Source organism: Labrus mixtus, chromosome 21 (assembly GCF_963584025.1).
Source record: "Labrus mixtus chromosome 21, fLabMix1.1, whole genome shotgun sequence".
NCBI lineage: Eukaryota > Metazoa > Chordata > Actinopteri > Labriformes > Labridae > Labrus > Labrus mixtus.
This window is the reverse complement of record NC_083632.1, coordinates 167,782-186,684: the sequence shown is the minus strand read 5'-3', so window position 1 is coordinate 186,684 and position 18,903 is coordinate 167,782. Positions and strand designations below refer to the sequence as shown.

General features: G+C 43.9%; 3 protein-coding genes across 3 annotated transcripts in view; all 3 read left to right on the top strand.

The window, feature by feature from the left end:
- arg1 (arginase 1) overlaps window positions 1-15,722 on the top strand; it is a 213,217-nt gene extending 197,495 nt beyond the window's left edge. The window contains exon 9 of the transcript XR_009665873.1: window positions 13,602-15,722. The gene's annotated coding sequence lies outside the window, so the exon portion shown is untranslated. The remainder of the gene's footprint in view (window positions 1-13,601) is intronic.
- LOC132955905 (uncharacterized) lies at window positions 2,347-5,753 on the top strand. The gene is made up of 6 exons (XM_061028997.1): window positions 2,347-2,394; window positions 2,903-3,023; window positions 3,119-3,248; window positions 4,782-4,940; window positions 5,116-5,207; window positions 5,680-5,753. The coding sequence occupies exons 1-6, from the start codon at window positions 2,347-2,349 to the stop codon at window positions 5,751-5,753; spliced, it is 624 nt and encodes a 207-aa protein (XP_060884980.1).
- On the top strand, window positions 10,892-13,595 carry LOC132954948 (transmembrane protein 100-like). The gene is made up of 2 exons (XM_061027500.1): window positions 10,892-11,037; window positions 12,754-13,595. Exon 2 carries the CDS (start codon window positions 12,797-12,799, stop codon window positions 13,265-13,267), a length of 471 nt encoding a protein of 156 aa, XP_060883483.1. The 5' UTR covers window positions 10,892-11,037; window positions 12,754-12,796; the 3' UTR covers window positions 13,268-13,595.
- Window positions 15,723-18,903: the final 3,181 nt, after the last annotated feature.

Genomic DNA, 18,903 nt, shown 5'->3' with positions numbered 1-18,903 from the left:
ATGTTAAGGAGGTAAAGATAAATGAGACTTCAGTGATGTTTAAAGGAGATAAAAACAGACTGGTAGGGTTTTCAGTCCTTGATGTCAGAGCAGAGAGATAACTGCAGACGGGAAGTCGTCTGTTTATGTTGCTAAGAAGCTGCAGCTGTAATTATCCACAAACATTCAGCCTCAGCACGAAGAACAACACTCTGCAGGGTTTTTAATGGTGTCACACAGCAAATCTTACTCCCCCTGATATGTTTATAACTTTTATTAACTAAAGTTACAATGATCTCTGAGTCCTGCCTCTATGACTACAGATAACAACGTTCCTTCCAGCGTCTCCTTGGAAGTTGATTTTACAGATTTATTTAAACAGGTCTTAAAACTTAATATGTCTCTAAAAAATCAGACAAAGAAGAGATCTAAACGAGGGCAGGGTCGTGTCGATGTAGAGGCCCTCGGGGACACCGAGACCTTTTGTCTCCCCCGCTTTCAGACGTCGGGGTAATGGTTTAAAGTGATAATTTCAGCACCCCCTCCCACTGGCTCCAGGTGAATTCTCCTGATTATATCCTGCTGTGTTCTCACATCAGCTCACTCTGACTTTCTGCAGAATAAATACGAGGAGGCTGCAGGAGAAACTCCGGGTAAAAAAATGTGGCTGTTTGTGTTCACACATTCAGCTCCTCCTGAGAATGTGAGAGCTCTACAAGAGAGCGATTCTGGCAAGAAAACCTCCTGTCACCGTGTGCCTGCTGTGTCCCCGCTGTGTCCCCGCTCCCCTAATTAATGATGTCAGCTGCTGCGATCTCACAGCAGCAGGAGTGAGTCTTTGGGACGTTACAACAAATTAGAACAAAAAAAGGAAAGAAAAAAGGTTTTATTTTTGTTTTTATCTTTTGACTCAATCTTGGTACAACCATTCCAGCATTTTATATAAACAGACCTTAATATATATATATATTAAGGTCTGTTTAAGACAGAATTTGGTTATTTATGTTGATAGGTTCTTGTTCTAGAGTTACTGTTTTATGGGGCTGTTGCTGAAGTTCCTTTTCCCACCACCAGGTGTCAGTGTGGTCTAAAGGAGAGTCAGAGCTCAGCAGTCACAAAGAGGAACACAACAGAGCCTGAACACAGCCACACTGTAAAAAACTCAAATCGAAGCTGCTGCATTTATCTCATTTATTAAACTTCTCGTTACACTTATTATAAGTTCATTTATCTGACAAGTCCTCGTTAATGTTTTATTTCAAGTTATAATGACAGGAATCTGCCAATAGGACGAGAACATTTGACTTGTTCAGTTTCTTGAGATCTGATCTTACGTCTCATATCAAGCAGCTTCTCAAGTATCCTCTCATCCCCCCCCAGGGTGCAAAACTGAGCGCTTCAGACACTCCTTTGTGCGGAGCGCCATCAGACTGTCCATCAGCATCAGAGGGTCTTACAGTCTGTCTTCATCATGAACACTGACAGTCCCACAGAGGCCGTCACACTGACACACCGGGACTCTGTCACACGTCATACGACCTCTAGAGGATTATTTTTAATATTTATTGATTACTTTTGTCACTTTATCTCAAAGCTGGTCCCTTCATGTGTCTCAATGTCTTGAATAGTTTTAATGTATAGTTAATATTTTAATAGGTGTACAGTTTACTTAATTCTTGCTTATAAAAGTTGTAAAAACATCCCTTTATCTTTTTCTGTAGGAGTTTGGGTTGGGAACCGAAGGGTGGTCGGTTCAAGTCCCGGTGCGGACCAAAATACTGTACTGCTGAGGTGTCCTTTGATTAAGGCACTGAGCCGCCAACTGCTCTGGAGCGCTCCCTGTGTAGCAGCCCCACTCTGACATCTCTCCACTAATGTCCACAGCTCCTGTTTGTGCATGTGTGTGAAAAGCATGAAGCTCAATATCAGAGTGTAAAAACAGAATTTCCCCTCGGGATTTCAAATCAAATTTATTTTTTATCTATATTCTTATTTTATTTGTTCTCATATGCACCGGGCTCTTCTTCTTGTCTTTACTGCTGCAACACTTGAATTAGAAATCAGACGAACACACTCACTAAGATTTTAGTGTTTTTTTTAATTCTGGTATTTTAACGACCAAAGCTGAAAGTTAAAAACAGTAAAAAACAGACAAACTCCATTAAAATAATTTGAAAAATACAAACTTGGACGTGTTGGTTCGGTCGCCTAGCAACAGTGTCCTCATCACCTGCTTGAATCTACACATTCATGTATATATATGAAACAAACTTCCTGGAGTCTACAAAATATATTTTGAAATAATATAAGTTGGCTCGGGCCAACTAAAATCCACGTCCCTGGAAAGTCCTGGAAGGTTCTGCAGTGATGGAGAAGTTGGACCTGGAGAAGTACTTCGATGAATTCATTGCAGACGTGAGTACAGGCTGCAGATCCTCCTCTTTTTTATTTTTAAAAAGATTTATTCTGGGGATTTTACACCTTTATCTAGGAGTGTGTGTGTGTGTGTGTGTGTGTGTGTGTGTGTGTGGGGGGGGGGGCGTCAGATAGCCTAGAGGTTATGTCGCGTACAGACGCTGTAGTCCTCGTTGCAGCTGCCGTGGGTTCGAATCCGACCACGCCTCCTTGCTGCATGTCATCCCTGACTCTCTCCTCCCAACATTTTCCATGTGTGTGGGTTAAGGAGCGGCAGATCAGATTTGAACCCAGTGCGACCACTTTGTTTAAACAGCTGGGAAATGTAGTTTTTAATCGAACAAACAGCAGGAAATAAAACATCTGTTAGGAACTATTTTTAGCGGAGGAATCCACGTCTAATGCAGAACTTATTATGAAAGTTGTTGACAGGTTTATCATGCATTTAACTACCCTGTAGTCCAAATGAATCCATGCATCACTGGTTTAAATGGTGTAACTCTCTCAGCTGAAGAACTCCTCAAACATGGAGGCAGAGGAGGTGACAGAGGAGCAGCGTGACGAGTCGTTCTTCGGCCTCCTGCCTGATGAACTGCTCACACTGAGTGCTACCGGGCAGGGCGACACAGGTGCAGCGACCACGGCAACAAAAACACACTCATGCAGGTGCAAAGACAAACAAACAAGGAAAGACAAACTATGTTACTGCCTGAGTGTCTTACAGAGACCAGCACCAGTAAGGACTACAACTCCCAGAATCCACCAGCAAGTGAGCTGCCCGCACAGGAGCCGGTTCCTCGCTCGATCCTTTTAACGCCGGCAGAACAGGAGCTCAAGTTAACCCCAAAGATCACGTAAGACGCCACACACACAACACGTCCTCACAAAGTCGATTTTGTCTTTTTCGAGTGTTGTCCAAATGTTCAGCGTGTCTGTGTGTCTGTGTGTGTGTGTCTCTGTGTGTGTGTGTGTGTGTGTCTGTGTGTGTGTGTGTGTGTGTGTGTGTGTGTGTGTGTGTGTGTGTGTGTGTGTGTGTGTGCAGAAACATCTTCTCGTCTGTGAATCTGGGCTGCGTGCTGGACCTGAACTTCATCGCCGCCAATGGGAGGAACGTTCAGTACAACAAGGCGGTACGGAGACATGATGTTTTTAATGGAGGCTGGTTTCTTATACAGGAAGTCGCTCTTTCGACTTCAGTGTGCTCAAGTGATTTCAGATCAGAAAGTCGTAGTAACTACTCGTTAGTGAATCAGAATCATTCTAAATCAACAGGCGCGTGCCCGCAACCTTTATACACACCTGATTGGTTGATCAGGACGAGAGCGGTGAGGTGGAGACACGTAGAAGTTGCAAGAGTTTAAAAGAGCGGGGTGTCTGGGGGCTTGGATGCTGTTACAGTGAATTACAGATCTGCAGCAATTCTGTCCAGCTGATCAGTCACACTCTGCAAACATTCACAAGCAAGTCTTTATTTATTTATAAAGCTCTCACAGAAACATGACCCTCATACCTGACAGAACTCATCCATCTCTCGACTGGGCGTTAACACGTTCCTCAAGATGGTTACTGTTGAACGTTCCTCGAGTCAGATCAGAAAATCTGCTTTTTCTTATTCTGCACCGCACTCTTGGAACAACAGCATCTTCTTGTGGGAAATGAACTTTTACCTTTTGGGCATTTTAGAAACCTGATTTGAAACCTCCCAACCTCTGTTTGTAACTGTTTTACATAAGTGTGATTATTTATTGCAGTTTTGTACTCGCTTAATTATCTTAGTACATTTTAGACTTATATTAGATTTAGATTTTAGCAGTCTTGTATTTATCTATCCCCTGTTTTTTTCTTTTTGATTTAATGTCTGTTTTCTAATTATTTCTGTAATGACTCGATGTCATTGTAAATGAGGGTTGCCCCTCAATGATCTTTCGAGTATAAATAAAGGTTGAATTGAATTGAATGTTTTGACGGCTGCAATTTCCGTCAGCGGCACGATCTTTACACTTTATTTCCCTGTGCATTCCCTGTAAATAGGCTCCAATTAATCCGTTGGTTTTAGGAACAGAATGAAGAAATCAGCCCCCTGATCGTGTTATTAGAGACTTACAGAGAGCCGGTACACTTCTTATAGTGTGGAGTTACAGAAACTTAAATCTATCTCTAAACTTTCATCGTTCTTTCTGCTTTTTTTTTTAAACGTGCTTCATGTTGTGTTTCAGAAGTGCAAACCTCTCTTCATGAGGATCCGTAATCCGAGAACCACAGCGACCATCCACAGCAACGGGACTCTGATCTGCTCGGGAGCGACCACGTCTGTCTGCTTACATCACTGATAACTGTGGCTCTGCAGGGTTCTTGTTCCTTTCTTTAACCCCTGATTGTCTGTGCAGAGAGGAGCAGTCCAAGAGAGCAACCAGGAAGTTCGCTCGAATACTGCAGAAGCTCGGCCTACCCGTCCGCTTCCAGAACTTCAGGATCCACAGCATGCTGGCTGTTTGCCAAGCGTTCCCCATCTGTTTGGAGCGGATGAGGCTTTATCACCACTGCAGGTCAGGCGGTCGAAATGTTCAATACTTAATGACATCACAATGTTTTAAAACGACACAAACAATCTATTTCCTCATGAGACAGGTGTGGAGGAGAGGGATGAATCCATCCTTACTCACAGTACGTTACAGAGAAGGTCATGTTTTATTTTGTTTATTTTAGTTTTATCCTCCACAGTTACGAACCGGAGATTTTCCCCGCTCTCTTCTACAATGTGATACCGGGCGCCACTATGACCATCTTCACATCGGGGAAGATCACTCTGAGCGGTACATGATGCGTGTTTCTGTCTTTGAAAAGTTTTACTCTTTGTGGTTTCAAGATTTCCAGCTGGTAGTTGTCCTTCAGGCGGTTCTTGAGGCGTTTTTTGGGACTGCAGGAACTTTTTCATAGTTCCAGGAACCGTTTGAGCCCTCCCCCGTCCTGCAGGAACTATGAACTATTTTAGTTCCTAGAACCCGGTTTAGAGGAACCTTTCCAACTCCTGCTCCAGAGAAGGTACTCTCCCAGGACCATGGCGCTGCATGCAGACAGTAAAAAGCTAAAAAGGTTCCTCTAAACGGGTTCTATAGGAACTAAAATAATTCATAGTTCCTACGGTGCAAAATCGTTAAAAAAGGGGGGAGGGTTCCAAAAGTTCCTGCGGTCAGAAAACAACTAGAAGCACCTTGAGTCCAGAAGTAAACCTTCTACATTTATGAACTCCACATTGAAATGTTTTAATGTTATGTTTGATTCCAGGAGTTAAAACGGCGGCTGAAATCTACAAAGCGTTTGAGATCGTGTATCCCATCCTGAGCTGGTTCAGGAGGTAGAGGAGAAAGACGCTGGTCGACTAATAAACTGTTTCTGAGTCCGAGTTGAACTGGAAGTTAGAAATGAGTTTTTATTCATTAATGCTGAACCGTGCAGTCCAGTTAACTTTAACCTCTCACGTAAGCGGGGCGTACACCGTACGATTTAGCTCGATTCAGGCCTGGTGTCCACCTGGTGGACGGACAGAGAAGTGCTGGCTGGATGTGTCTGGTCTCTATGACAACAGTCTCTATATGACCGACGCTAACCTGTTGTTTTATTCCTTCGTTATTCGTTACACTTTCCCTCTTCAAAATCTGTTGTTACTACGGCAACAACACACACATTCGCTCAGAAGTCACCAGATAACATGGTCGCTGTTTGAACCGTAACACCGGTGTCATCAAAAGCAACAAAACAATATTTTACAACGTCAGTGGATTTGAGTTCTTAAGAGGCTGCGATGATTCAGAGAAACTTTAAATTACACAAAAACTTCTAATCATAGAAACTTTTTTTCATAAATCACCTCCATCTTCACTCTCGCCGTGCTCAGGAAGTAGCCTACCTTCACGTAGGTCAAGCGGCATTTCACAATAAAAGCATTTCACAAAAATCGCAATAATTGGCTCATTATTCAGTAAGCTCTCTAAAGTACAGGGGGCGCTCTCACTCAGGTTTTCTCTACCATCTGACCATGTAAGAGCGGTGTTTGGAGGTTAACGGAAACCGTTTTTAACAGAAGTTAAAGGGTTTCGATAATCTTTTTTTTTCAAATGAACGCCCTCGTTAAAAATGAACTCAACGTGTGACAGGCTCCGCCTACAGTTCAAAGAGGACAGGAGATATTTGACCCTTTTACTAAACGTTTCTACAGTCAGTGTTTCTAGTGAGAGTGTTTTCTGTGACCTGCTGACCTCTGACCTTGAAGCTCTTCCTGTTCGCTCTCCTGGGCTTCACGCCGAGCGGCAGGACGTGATGTAATCCTGCAGCTGACATGATGAACCTGACATGAAAACAGTGGATTATGGGAATGTTTCCTCCCTCTCTTTATTTCTCCTCTTTGATTTAAACTTGATTTATTTGTTTTCCTTCCTGTAACCTGCGTCCTTCTTATTCAAACTTTTTTAAATCACATCTCTCCTCTTTCCTGGCACGGAGACACACTCAATAAAAGGATTCAACTCCACAGGGTAACGTTCAGAAAACAGGTTTTATTTTCAGTCCGGTTCGATACACAGGAGGAGCAGGAGGAACTGTAGGACGAGGTTGCGACGAGGAAAACACAATGAGCTGGAAACATGAGGGACAGACGATCAGGGGACATTGAGACACAGGTGAGGGTGATCAGAGCAGGGGAGGAGCAGGATATGGACGACAGAGACAAGGGTAAGTTTCAAAATAAAACAGGAAATCACAAAAAAAGGAAAAGAATCAGAAAATTCAACTTTGCGTCTCCACAAAATGACTATATTATTTATATCAAATGAAGATTTTCAGCTTGAGCGCTCGAAGCGCCTTCTGCTGTGGACACTCTCTACTCATTGAAAACAAATGACAAAAGACTCTGGCGCTCATTAGACGCCAGGTGGATACGGGGCCTAAAGAAGAACTAAGGATGGGTTTAGTTTGGATATTCACTTTTCAGTAACTCTAAAGACGAGCTGATTTAACGTTTTTGTTTTCAGCTTTGATGGCTCAGCTGAGACTTCACACCTGAAATATTTTGTCTCTGTTTCCTGGTCGTGTGAAACAACAGAAAATGCACGGTCAACATTTCCACTGTGCTCCGAGCCAAAGAAACTTGACGAGCATGTCAGAGTGTGAAGCTGGAGTTAAGTGAGAGCACACCTGTATTCACAGGAAGGAAGAAAGCACAAACACACAGCGCCAAGCTCTGCAGCTAACATCGGCTAACATCACCACTTCACACCAGCGGGCTGAAAACATCTGCTGCGGAGAGGAAACAGGGAGGAAATCTCCTGAGAGACAGATCCAAAGAAAATAACTCACATCATCTGTAACCCAAAAACGGATCCAGGAAGGAAGTGATTTAGCAGAATCTCTCGACGGGAAGGAAAATCCATCAATGCGTTCATTAAACATCTCGTTTTGGATCCGAACACATCCTCCGGGGAAATTATGTAAACGAGAGAGAAAGAGAGAGAGAGCGAGAGAGGGGAAATTAAATCAATTTCTCTGAAGAAAGACGGTAAGTTACCGTAAATTAGACAAACTTTTAAAAACTTTATTTCCATCTAAAGTTGGCTGTGCCCTTCATACCAGTGCGACTTGTTTTCTCGATGTTTGAGAGGTGATGTCCTCGTTGGACAAATGGGAAGGCTTTGATTATTATTTGACCATTATTTTTTTTTTGGTCTCCAAATGAAGACAACCTCTCAGGCCCCGCTGTGGTGACCCTCACACTGGATCAAAAAGGACCCATCGGGGGGGCTCTGCAGGCACTAACCGACCCCTGACAGGATCATGTGCGCCGAGTCTGAAAACAAGGACAGATGTTCCCAGCTGGAGAAGCTGCAGGAGCGTTTGTTTTCTACTCATGAAGAACATTTTCTGCAGGAGATAGAAGATAAGATAAGATAAGATATGTTTATTGTCATTGTACAAGTCCAACAAAATATTGTTGGAGCAAGCCTGTAGATGCCTAATGTCAGAAATATATATATATATATATATATATCAGATAAACTGTCTTAAAGCGGAGCCTGACTCTGCTGTTTCACAGAATTTTAGTTTAGATCATTGCATATCACAAAGAATATGAAATACATTAAAACATTCAGGCTGAATCAAAACAACCAATCAGGGTTGGTTTGCACGTAACTAGCCAATGAGAGCAGGTTATTGAGGGGTTTAACTTCATGTCATGTGCATACAACAAACAATGACGCGTGAGGCTATAAAGGTCACATATTATGCAACATGTGCTGTTGTTTACTTCCTCATTCCAGGACCGGAAAACCAGCTTAGCCGGGCCTGGTGTTCTGCAGAATAACCACCGACAGGAGGTCAGACTACAGACTATACAACGCAGCGTGCAGGACATACAGCTAATACGTTTGATGGTAGTCTGTTAGGACAGCGTTCCTGTCCATATGAGGATTCAACGATTTGAAGATGGTAAAGTCAGTGGTTGTCAGACTGGTTAAATGGTGGTTTTAATGGTGATATATTAAAACATTTTGTGTTTTAATGCTCTGTTCTTCCTCTTTGTTTGAATTGTTCTCCATAAAGAAACTAGCTTTGCCTAAAATGTGTCAGTTTGTTCATTTTGATGCCTCATTCGCTCCAAAAGCTGTACGTTGCATTTTTTATATTTTCTATAATCTAAATGAGATCATAGTTTGGTGTCATCGTCCTGCATTCATAATGAGAACAGACACAAGCCAGGCTTCAGACACCTGGTGGTAGGAGTTTGTTCTTCTCTCAGGGTTGGATAAAAACTTTAGCGAGCAGTCAGCAAAACTTAATTAAAAGTGGAACTGTAAGTTCCCGAAGTGATATTTAGGCTGCAGCTGCACAGAGAGCCGACTGTGAGAGGAAGTTAGAGCAGGTAAGAGATGATCACCTGCAGACACAAACACAACTCACAGAACCTGAGTGATCATCTCCAGCTGACTACAGTACAGGTTACAACTTTCAGGGTGAAGCTGACTAAACTTGGTCAGTGAGACGCCGTAAAGCGAGGCATTTTTTACAAAAGTTGAACTGTTTTCAGCGACAAAGAAAGCTGACACTGAGGGCATTTTTTAGATGTTTGTGATGTGATGTTGTCTGCTGTCATAATCTGTTTGCACGACAGCCAACAGACTCTGACTATTTCTACCCACACTTTTCTCAAAGAAACAGTAACAGTGAAAGAAGTTGTGATTCAGTAACATACACGGAGACACATCGGTCACCGTTAACGTGCAGTAAATTAAATAAAAAGAGTCTTTTGTGTGTCTCTCTCTCCTCTCAGACCACCGTGGACGTGAAAGCAGACATCAGGGATCAGATGATAAATAAACCTCAGCTGTTTCTCTCAGCTCATTCCTCCCAGATGTTCAAGTCTGCAGGTCTGCTGGGCGGAGGCTTCCCCCGGAGGGCTGCAGGGCATTCTGGGAGAAAAATGTGACCCAGACAGTCTCCTGAAGATGTAGTTCAGATGGAAAGTTCCAGTTTTTCTGCTTTGTTGCTGAATTTGTAGAAACCTGAATTATTCTTAAGTTTGAACAAAAGATGATCCAGTTTTACTGATGCTCATCAAACAGATAACACGCCTACATTTAAATATGCTTCTGCAGAGGTCAAGGGTCATATTCACAAAAGGATTGTTGAGCCTGCTGAATCTGTGCAAATGAGTCAAAAAGACACCAACACACACAAAGGGTTAACTGCGCTACAGAGCAAACTGCGTCTCTGTGCACTAGTGCTGTTTTGAGTGTATGTAAATGAGCCTTCATGAGGTCATTTGGAGAAAGATCGTCCCCTTTCTATGCAAATCAGCCTCATTGAAAAAAAGCCTCTAATTCACAAACAGCCAGTGTGAAAAAAACATAACGTCTGCTGCGAGTTGATGGTAACTGCGCCGTAGTATTTAGAACAGATGTGAAGCTCCAACAATTCTATTTATTATTCATTCTTTCTTAAGAGTAAAAAGTATCTCATTATCTTCATTTGTGCTCAGTCAGCATGTCAGCCCCGTTAGCGTGAGAGTGCAACAAGAGCACCAAAACTTTCTGAATATCATCAGAGCTGTAGACTTTGTGAGTTAGACCTTGAGATGGGGCAGATAGACGGATCTGTTGCTTCAAAGTGCACGACTTTACTCTGATCGATTGAACTTTCCTTCTCCTCTGTGAGTTTATATATCGAAAAACAAAAAACTATCTTTGAGGAATTTCTACACATTTTGCATCCTTATAGAATCTTATTCTACTCTTCAACTTCTGATTGCAGAGCTGTGTTTTTCACTGAGACAAGAGCGACCATTGATTTAAACTCAGCCTGTGCAGATCTTAGAGAAAGTGTGTCAGAGCACAGAGAGCAGCAGCAGCTGAAGGGAGGAAAGAGTTAAAACTTTTCCTGTTCATCCAGCAGGAGGTGGTATGGAGGGGGGGAGGGCAGTCCCCCCTGTTTTTTTCTATTGATAGCCATATTCCCCGATTTATTCACTCAGTCAGGAGGATGCAGAGAGGCGAGCAGGGAGAGACGAGCCGTGGAGCCTCAGCACGCTGACATTAATGAGTTGAACAGCAGAGAGAAGACTCACAGGGAATGGAGAGCTGCACGTCTCTACAAGTGAGTGATCTGATTTTGATTTGCTGCATTATTTCCCACACATCATCCTGCAGTGATCACAGGCTGTCAGGTTTAACGGCAGAGTGTAAAGAATAGAACCCGTACCTGTTGTCTTAGAGCGTCTTCAACTGGTCTGAGAGTCAAATATGAGAAGAAATGTTCCAGTTCATGTAGCTTCATTTGTCTCAAAATGTTCATCAGTCTCCTCGGACATGAACGGACGTTTTTAATTTATGTTGATTTGTCTGTAAATGTATTAAATTAAAGGTACTGTGAGGCGTCAAATAAAGAGATAAGAGTTTGTCTATAAGATGAAGTCTGTGTTCGGTTTCTTTTCTGACCTAAATAAATGTTTTCTGATGTTGCAAAAAAGCATTTTTACCCTACTTGAGGAGGGATATGAGCGATTAGGGGCTCGAAAATAAATGTGAGCAATCGTTTTAAGACTCATTTGTAAGTCTGTTGTTTTGCTTTACTGTTCTTACTCTTGTGCAAAACTTTCCATCCATCCGAGTTTGTGAACCCTGCAGCAAAGAAATCAACGCTCACATGCAGAAACGGAGAAATAGGGTCGCCTGTGGCCTAATGGTTAGTTTGAGTGATCTGCAGAACCTTGAAGTGGGTGGCCCGGGTTCAAATCATAAATTCAAAAAAGCCCTAAAGTATGGATTTATATATAATGTTATGGAGGTCTCAGTCACACATGCAGGTAGAAAGTCCAAGAGTCCTGTGAAGTATTGGTTAGAGCGCGCCCCCTGTACGGAGGCTGTGGTCCTCCAGGTGAGCAGCCCGGGTTCAAGTCTGAACTGTGGCTCCTTTCCCGCATGTCGTTCCCCTCTCTCTCTCTCTCCCTGGTTTTCAACTCTATCCATGCTCCTGTCTCTACAAGAAAGACATTTTATTTTACTGTTTTCATGCCACAGATCTAAATATGAAACCTTCAATCATTAAATTTATCTGCAGCTTGAACAAAATTTAGAGCGTCACTTCAGGCTGAGACTCATTCCAACGTCAGGTGTCTGTGGTTACAAAGAGCAGAGTTAACCCGTCATCATCTCTGTTTCATGTCATTAAAGGTAATATCTCCTCTCAGTCATCATCACACCTTTCTAACCTTCATCCTGTCTCTATTGGGACTAAAGACTCCTACAAAATGTTGTTCTGCGCTCTCACATCGGCTCAGATCGACTTCACAAAGTCCTCAAGGGGGCTGGAAGGAATCATCCCGGACGAAGTCAGGATTAGAAATGTGTTTATGTGAATAAACTTTAATTCAGTTTGACGGATTGTAGCCGTCAAAAACTCACAGTTTCCTTCAGACTTCCACGACTAATTAATAAACAACTTCATTCATTCTAGGAATACAAGAAAAACATTTTGTCTTGTTTTTGGGGCTTTTTTGTCTTTATTAAAGAGGTCATCTGAAGAGAGACAGGAAGTGTTGGGAGGAGAGAGAAAGTTTCCGGTTTGCATACAAACCGGAAGCTGTTGTGATTTGGACTACAGCCTAGCCAGACGCGGCACACAAAATAACCGCTAGGCCTTACAGCGCCTTAAATACAGTAACCCTTTGTTGGGTTTTGAAAACTGAGATGAGTTCATGAACGTTGTTGTGGAAACTGAAATCTGCGACTTTTTGCACATACGCATGACTGTCAAGTTCCAAAATTCTGAAGATCCGGGGTCTTTTAAACTTCTTATTTTTCCTTTTTTTAGCTCGCTGCTCTGTGATTGGCTGATCCCCGGTGTCACTATCAACATGGCTCACCTCTTCCTCGCCAGTAAGATCATCATGCCGGATGAACTCCACAGCAAAGGCGGGCCCAGGATCCCCAGGAGCGCCATGAGGACGCCGCCGTCGCTCACTGTGGAGAAGCTGAGCCGAGAGAAAACCAGGAAGGACCCCGGCGTCGTCGTGATAACACACGTCCCGCATGTTAACGAAGTCCAGCTGACAGCGGCGACCGGGGGCGCGGAGATGTCCTGCTACCGCTGCACCGTGCCGTTCGGCGTCGTCGTTCTCATCGCGGGCATCGTGGTCACGGTGGTGGCGTACACGTTCAACTCCCACGGGTCGACCATCTCGGTGCTGGGACTGGTGCTGCTGTCTGCTGGACTGGGCTTGCTGGGATCCAGCGCCCTCTGCTGGAGGCTCCGACTGAGGAAGAAGAAGGACAAACGGAGGGAGAGTCAGACCGCCCTCATGGCAAGTCAGGGGATCATCGCCTGAACATGGCGGTCGTCTCCTGAGGGGAAGTTTAACCCCTTTCTGTCCATGTTTGTGATTCAGATTTACTACACTGAGACAGAGATCCTGAACGCACCACGCTACACAAGGAGCACAAACTGGGCTTCTTTTTTCTGCAGAAGCTTCTTCAAAGACTCCAGCCTGTGACTGTCGGAGGAAAGCTTCAGTGTTCGGACATATGGCAGCCTGCAGGAAATACTTTGACGACTTTGGACTCCATATTTGAAGTCCTGGACAAAAAGAGAATCTTATCTTCGTTTCATAAAGTTCTGAAACAAAGGCGAACACTATTGTTGGATTTTCAGACAGAATTTAGGTTATTCATCATTTTTTGGAGACAAAAACTGAAGTTTCAGCTTCTCAAATGTTTTTTCACTTTTAAAGTTTGGACTAAACAAGCGATTAGAAGAATATGACATCATCGTAGGCATTCTCTACGGAGTCTTGAAAAGGTCACAGAGACAAAATATTTCATGAAAAGACATGCAAAAGCATGACTATAAAGAAATGAGGATAAATCTGTTTTCCCGTTGAGAGTTTCTCAACCTCACAGTAAAATAACTATAAATATGTTTGGCTCAATGATGATGTAAAGTAGTAAAAAGTTGATGCTGCTAATAAGCTATAAAAACGTTTAACAAGGTACTCTAACGATGATAGTTTGACTTCTGAAAATCCCCTTTGTGTTCTCAGTAGTGCTCTTAAGACCGGCCTCTAGACCACATTTTGAAGGTCTCGTCCTGGAATCGAAAGCATTTTACTCGGTCTCAGAATGGATGGACTCCGGATTTTTAATCAAGACCACCACTGATTGGCTATTTTCCCAAGTCCTATCTCTGAGTAAGATGAAAACGCCTCTTTCTAAAAGAACAAATGACTTAATAACTCATTCATAGTTTGATTTTTGACCGTTTCTCAGTGACATTTATGGTCCTGGTCTTGACTTGGTCTTGGAGCACTCTGATCTTGGTAAGTGTGGTCTTGACTACAACATTAGTTCTCAGCACTCTAAACATTAATCTATGATGGGGTTCTCGGGATCCTGAAGATTCCTCGGCAGGCAGTTTTCATTGCTGAATGATTATCATAGTTACTCTGATTGAGGGCAGGACTAACCATGACGTCAACGTCGTTTGGTAACTGGATTTGATCTTGTATATTTCTTTTCACGTCTTCTGACGACTGAAAGTGCTTTTACTCTGCAGGTCACACCTACACATTCACACACTGATGGTAGAGGCTGCTGTGTAAAGAGTCCATCAGTATTAACTCATCCATTCATACACATTCACACACTGATGATAGAGGCTGCTGTGTAAAGAGTCCGTCAGTATTAACTCATCCATTCATACACATTCACACACTGATGGTAGAGGCCGCTGAGTAAAGAGTCCATCAGTATTAACTCATCCATTCATACACATTCACACACTGATGGTAGAGGCTGCTGTGTAAAGAGTCCGTCAGTATTAACTCATCCATTCATACACATTCACACACTGATGGTAGAGGCTGCTGTGTAAAGAGTCCGTCAGTATTAACTCATCCATTCATACACATTCACACGCTGATGGTAGAGGCTGCTGTGTAAAGAGTCCGTCAGTATTAACTCATCCATTCATACACATTCACACGCTGATGGTAGAGGCCGCTGTGTAAATAGTCCGTCAGTATTAACTCATCCATTCATACACATTCACACGCTGATGGTAGAGGCCGCTGAGTAAAGAGTCCGTCAGTATTAACTCATCCATTCATACACATTCACACGCTGATGGTAGAGGCCGCTGTGTAAATAGTCCGTCAGTATTAACTCATCCATTCATACACATTCACACGCTGATGGTAGAGGCCGCTGTGTAAAGAGTCCGTCAGTATTAACTCATCCATTCATACACATTCACACGCTGATGGTAGAGGCCGCTGTGTAAATAGTCCGTCAGTATTAACTCATCCATTCATACACATTCACACACTGATGGTAGAGGCTGCAGTGTAAAGAGTCCGTCAGTATTAACTCATCCATTCATACACATTCACACGCTGATGGTAGAGGCCGCTGTGTAAAGAGTCTGTCAGTATTAACTCATCCATTCATACACATTCACACGCTGATGGTAGAGGCTGCTGTGTGAAGAATCCTGACCTCTTGGTTGGCTCTGTTCACACATGCAGCTCGGCTTGAAAACTTCAGGGGTGTTTCAGGAGTCTTGTGCGAACAAGGCTTTGGAGTAAGGTTGTGACGACTGGCGTTCTCTGATATGCACGCCACTTTGTTTAAACTAGTGCAATAACCAAATATGATGTATTCTTCTGTATTAAAGAGTTCACAAGATGTTTAACTGACGCTGTCTCACTATCCTCACCTTTAACACACCTTTAGTCTTATTTATTCTGTATTTGTTCTGCTCAAATAAAAATCAAAGTCCAAACTTCACACTGAACATTTTGTTTTTAATTTTCTCTCTGAGGATTTTGTCTTCACGGCAGGTTGAGCAGAGACGGTGGAGTTAGAGCAGTTAGAGTTATATTTAGTTGTGTTTATGTTGCCTAGCATCGCACAGACACACGACCAGATAATAAACCGGAGGGGGGGTATGTTGGGGTGAGGGGGGTGGAGAGAGATGTTGGGGTTGCGTCACTCAGAGAAGCAGGAGGTTGTGTTGACGGGTAACGGTTACAACGCGTTGTCACTTCTGCAGTGCTAACTTTATCTCCACCAGAGCGCAGCATCCTGGGAATGTGGGAGGAGGGAGGGGGAGATGGGCGAGAGACATATACAGAGAGTGGAAAAAGAGAAGGAGAGAGAGAGAGAGCGTTGCATCACCTCATGGATCTTTGGTCTCGTTCCTGCAGACACTTCGAGGAGGTTCAGATCCTCTCAGAGCACGACGGGACGGAAATAGAAGCAGAGAGGAGGGAAACCATCAGAACCTGACAGGAAGACACCTTAACTGCAGACCCCCCCCCCTCTGATGATTAAATATCCAATTACCTGGATAACATTTATCTAACTAATGAGGTAAAACTATGCAGCAACCGTGGATGTGAGTCAGTCCCCATAGAGCCCCATGTTAAAATGTCCAACTTTACAACTGCAGTTCCTCCAGTGTCCACTAGAGTCTGTCTCCTGTAGTGAGTCAGTCTCCATAGAGCCCCATGTTAAAATGTCTAACTTTATAGCTGCAGTTCCTCCAGTGTCCACTAGAGTCTGTCTCCTGCAGTGAGTCAGTCTCCATAGAGCCCCATGTTAAAATGTCTAACTTTACAGCTGCAGTTCCTCCAGTGTCCACTAGAGTCTGTCTCCTGCAGTGAGTCAGTCCCCATAGAGCCCCATGTTAAAATGTCTAACTTTACAGCTGCAGTTCCTCCAGTGTCCACTAGAGTCTGTCTCCTGCAGTGAGTCAGTCTCCATAGAGCCCCATGTTAAAATGTCCAACTTTACAGCTGCAGTTCCTCCAGTGTCCACTAGAGTCTGTCTCCTGCAGTGAGTCAGTCTCCATAGAGCCCCATGTTAAAATGTCCAACTTTACAGCTGCAGTTCCTCCAGTGTCCACTAGAGTCTGTCTCCTGCAGTGAGTCAGTCCCCATAGAGCCCCATGTTAAAATGTCTAACTTTACAGCTGCAGTTCCTCCAGTGTCCACTAGAGTCTGTCTCCTGCAGTGAGTCAGTTTCCATAGAGCCCCATGTTAAAATGTCCAACTTTACAGCTGCAGTTCCTCCAGTGTCCACTAGAGTCTGTCTCCTGCAGTGAGTCAGTCTCCATAGAGCCCCATGTTAAAATGTCTAACTTTACAGCTGCAGTTCCTCCAGTGTCCACTAGAGTCTGTCTCCTGCAGTGAGTCAGTCTCCATAGAGCCCCATGTTAAAATGTCCAACTTTACAGCTGCAGTTCCTCCAGTGTCCACTAGAGTCTGTCTCCTGCAGTGAGTCAGTCTCCATAGAGCCCCATGTTAAAATGTCCAACTTTACAGCTGCAGTTCCTCCAGTGTCCACTAGAGTCTGTCTCCTGCAGTGAGTCAGTCCTCATAGAGCTCTATGTTAAAATGTCCAACTTTACAGCTGCAGTTCCTCCAGTGTCCACTAGAGTCTGTCTCCTGCAGTGAGTCAGTCTCCATAGAGCCCCATGTTAAAATGTCTAACTTTACAGCTGCAGTTCCTCCAGTGTCCACTAGAGTCTGTCTCCTGCAGTGAGTCAGTCTCCATAGAGCCCCATGTTAAAATGTCCAACTTTACAGCTGCAGTTCCTCCAGTGTCCACTAGAGTCTGTCTCCTGCAGTGAGTCAGTCCCCATAGAGCCCCATGTTAAAATGTCCAACTTTACAGCTGCAGTTCCTCCAGTGTCCACTAGAGTCTGTCTCCTGCAGTGAGTCAGTCCTCATAGAGCTCTATGTTAAAATGTCCAACTTTACAGCTGCAGTTCCTCCAGTGTCCACTAGAGTCTGTCTCCTGCAGTGAGTCAGTCTCCATAGAGCCCCATGTTAAAATGTCTAACTTTACAGCTGCAGTTCCTCCAGTGTCCACTAGAGTCTGTCTCCTGCAGTGAGTCAGTCTCCATAGAGCCCCATGTTAAAATGTTCAACTTTACAGCTGCAGTTCCTCCAGTGTCCACTAGAGTCTGTCTCCTGCAGTGAGTCAGTCCCCATAGAGCCCCATGTTAAAATGTCCAACTTTACAGCTGCAGTTCCTCCAGTGTCCACTAGAGTCTGTCTCCTGCAGTGAGTCAGTCCTCATAGAGCTCTATGTTAAAATGTCCAACTTTACAGCTGCAGTTCCTCCAGTGTCCACTAGAGTCTGTCTCCTGCAGTGAGTCAGTCTCCATAGAGCCCCATGTTAAAATGTCTAACTTTACAGCTGCAGTTCCTCCAGTGTCCACTAGAGTCTGTCTCCTGCAGTGAGTCAGTCTCCATAGAGCCCCATGTTAAAATGTCCAACTTTACAGCTGCAGTTCCTCCAGTGTCCACTAGAGTCTGTCTCCTGCAGTGAGTCAGTCTCCATAGAGCCCCATGTTAAAATGTCCAACTTTACAGCTGCAGTTCCTCCAGTGTCCACTAGAGTCTGTCTCCTGCAGTGAGTCAGTCCTCATAGAGCTCTATGTTAAAATGTCCAACTTTACAGCTGCAGTTCCTCCAGTGTCCACTAGAGTCTGTCTCCTGCAGTGAGTCAGTCTCCATAGAGCCCCATGTTAAAATGTCCAACTTTACAGCTGCAGTTCCTCCAGTGTCCACTAGAGTCTGTCTCCTGCAGTGAGTCAGTCTCCATAGAGCCCCATGTTAAAATGTCCAACTTTACAGCTGCAGTTCCTCCAGTGTCCACTAGAGTCTGTCTCCTGCAGTGAGTCAGTCCTCATAGAGCTCTATGTTAAAATGTCCAACTTTACAGCTGCAGTTCCTCCAGTGTCCACTAGAGTCTGTCTCCTGCAGTGAGTCAGTCTCCATAGAGCCCCATGTTAAAATGTCTAACTTTACAGCTGCAGTTCCTCCAGTGTCCACTAGAGTCTGTCTCCTGCAGTGAGTCAGTCTCCATAGAGCCCCATGTTAAAATGTCCAACTTTACAGCTGCAGTTCCTCCAGTGTCCACTAGAGTCTGTCTCCTGCAGTGAGTCAGTCTCCATAGA

What these genes read in the sequence shown, in the direction of transcription:
- LOC132955905 (XM_061028997.1), top strand. Translation starts at nt 2,347, where the DNA reads ATGGAGAAGTTGGACCTGGAGAAGTACTTCGATGAATTCATTGCAGAC. An exon ending in TACCGGGCAGGGCGACACAG is followed by an intron (nt 3,024 to 3,118) that starts GTGCAGCGACCA and finishes AGTGTCTTACAG; the next exon opens with AGACCAGCACCAGTAAGGAC. An exon ending in AGGCTTTATCACCACTGCAG is followed by an intron (nt 4,941 to 5,115) that starts GTCAGGCGGTCG and finishes TATCCTCCACAG; the next exon opens with TTACGAACCGGAGATTTTCC.
- LOC132954948 (XM_061027500.1), top strand. Translation starts at nt 12,797, where the DNA reads ATGGCTCACCTCTTCCTCGCCAGTAAGATCATCATGCCGGATGAACTC.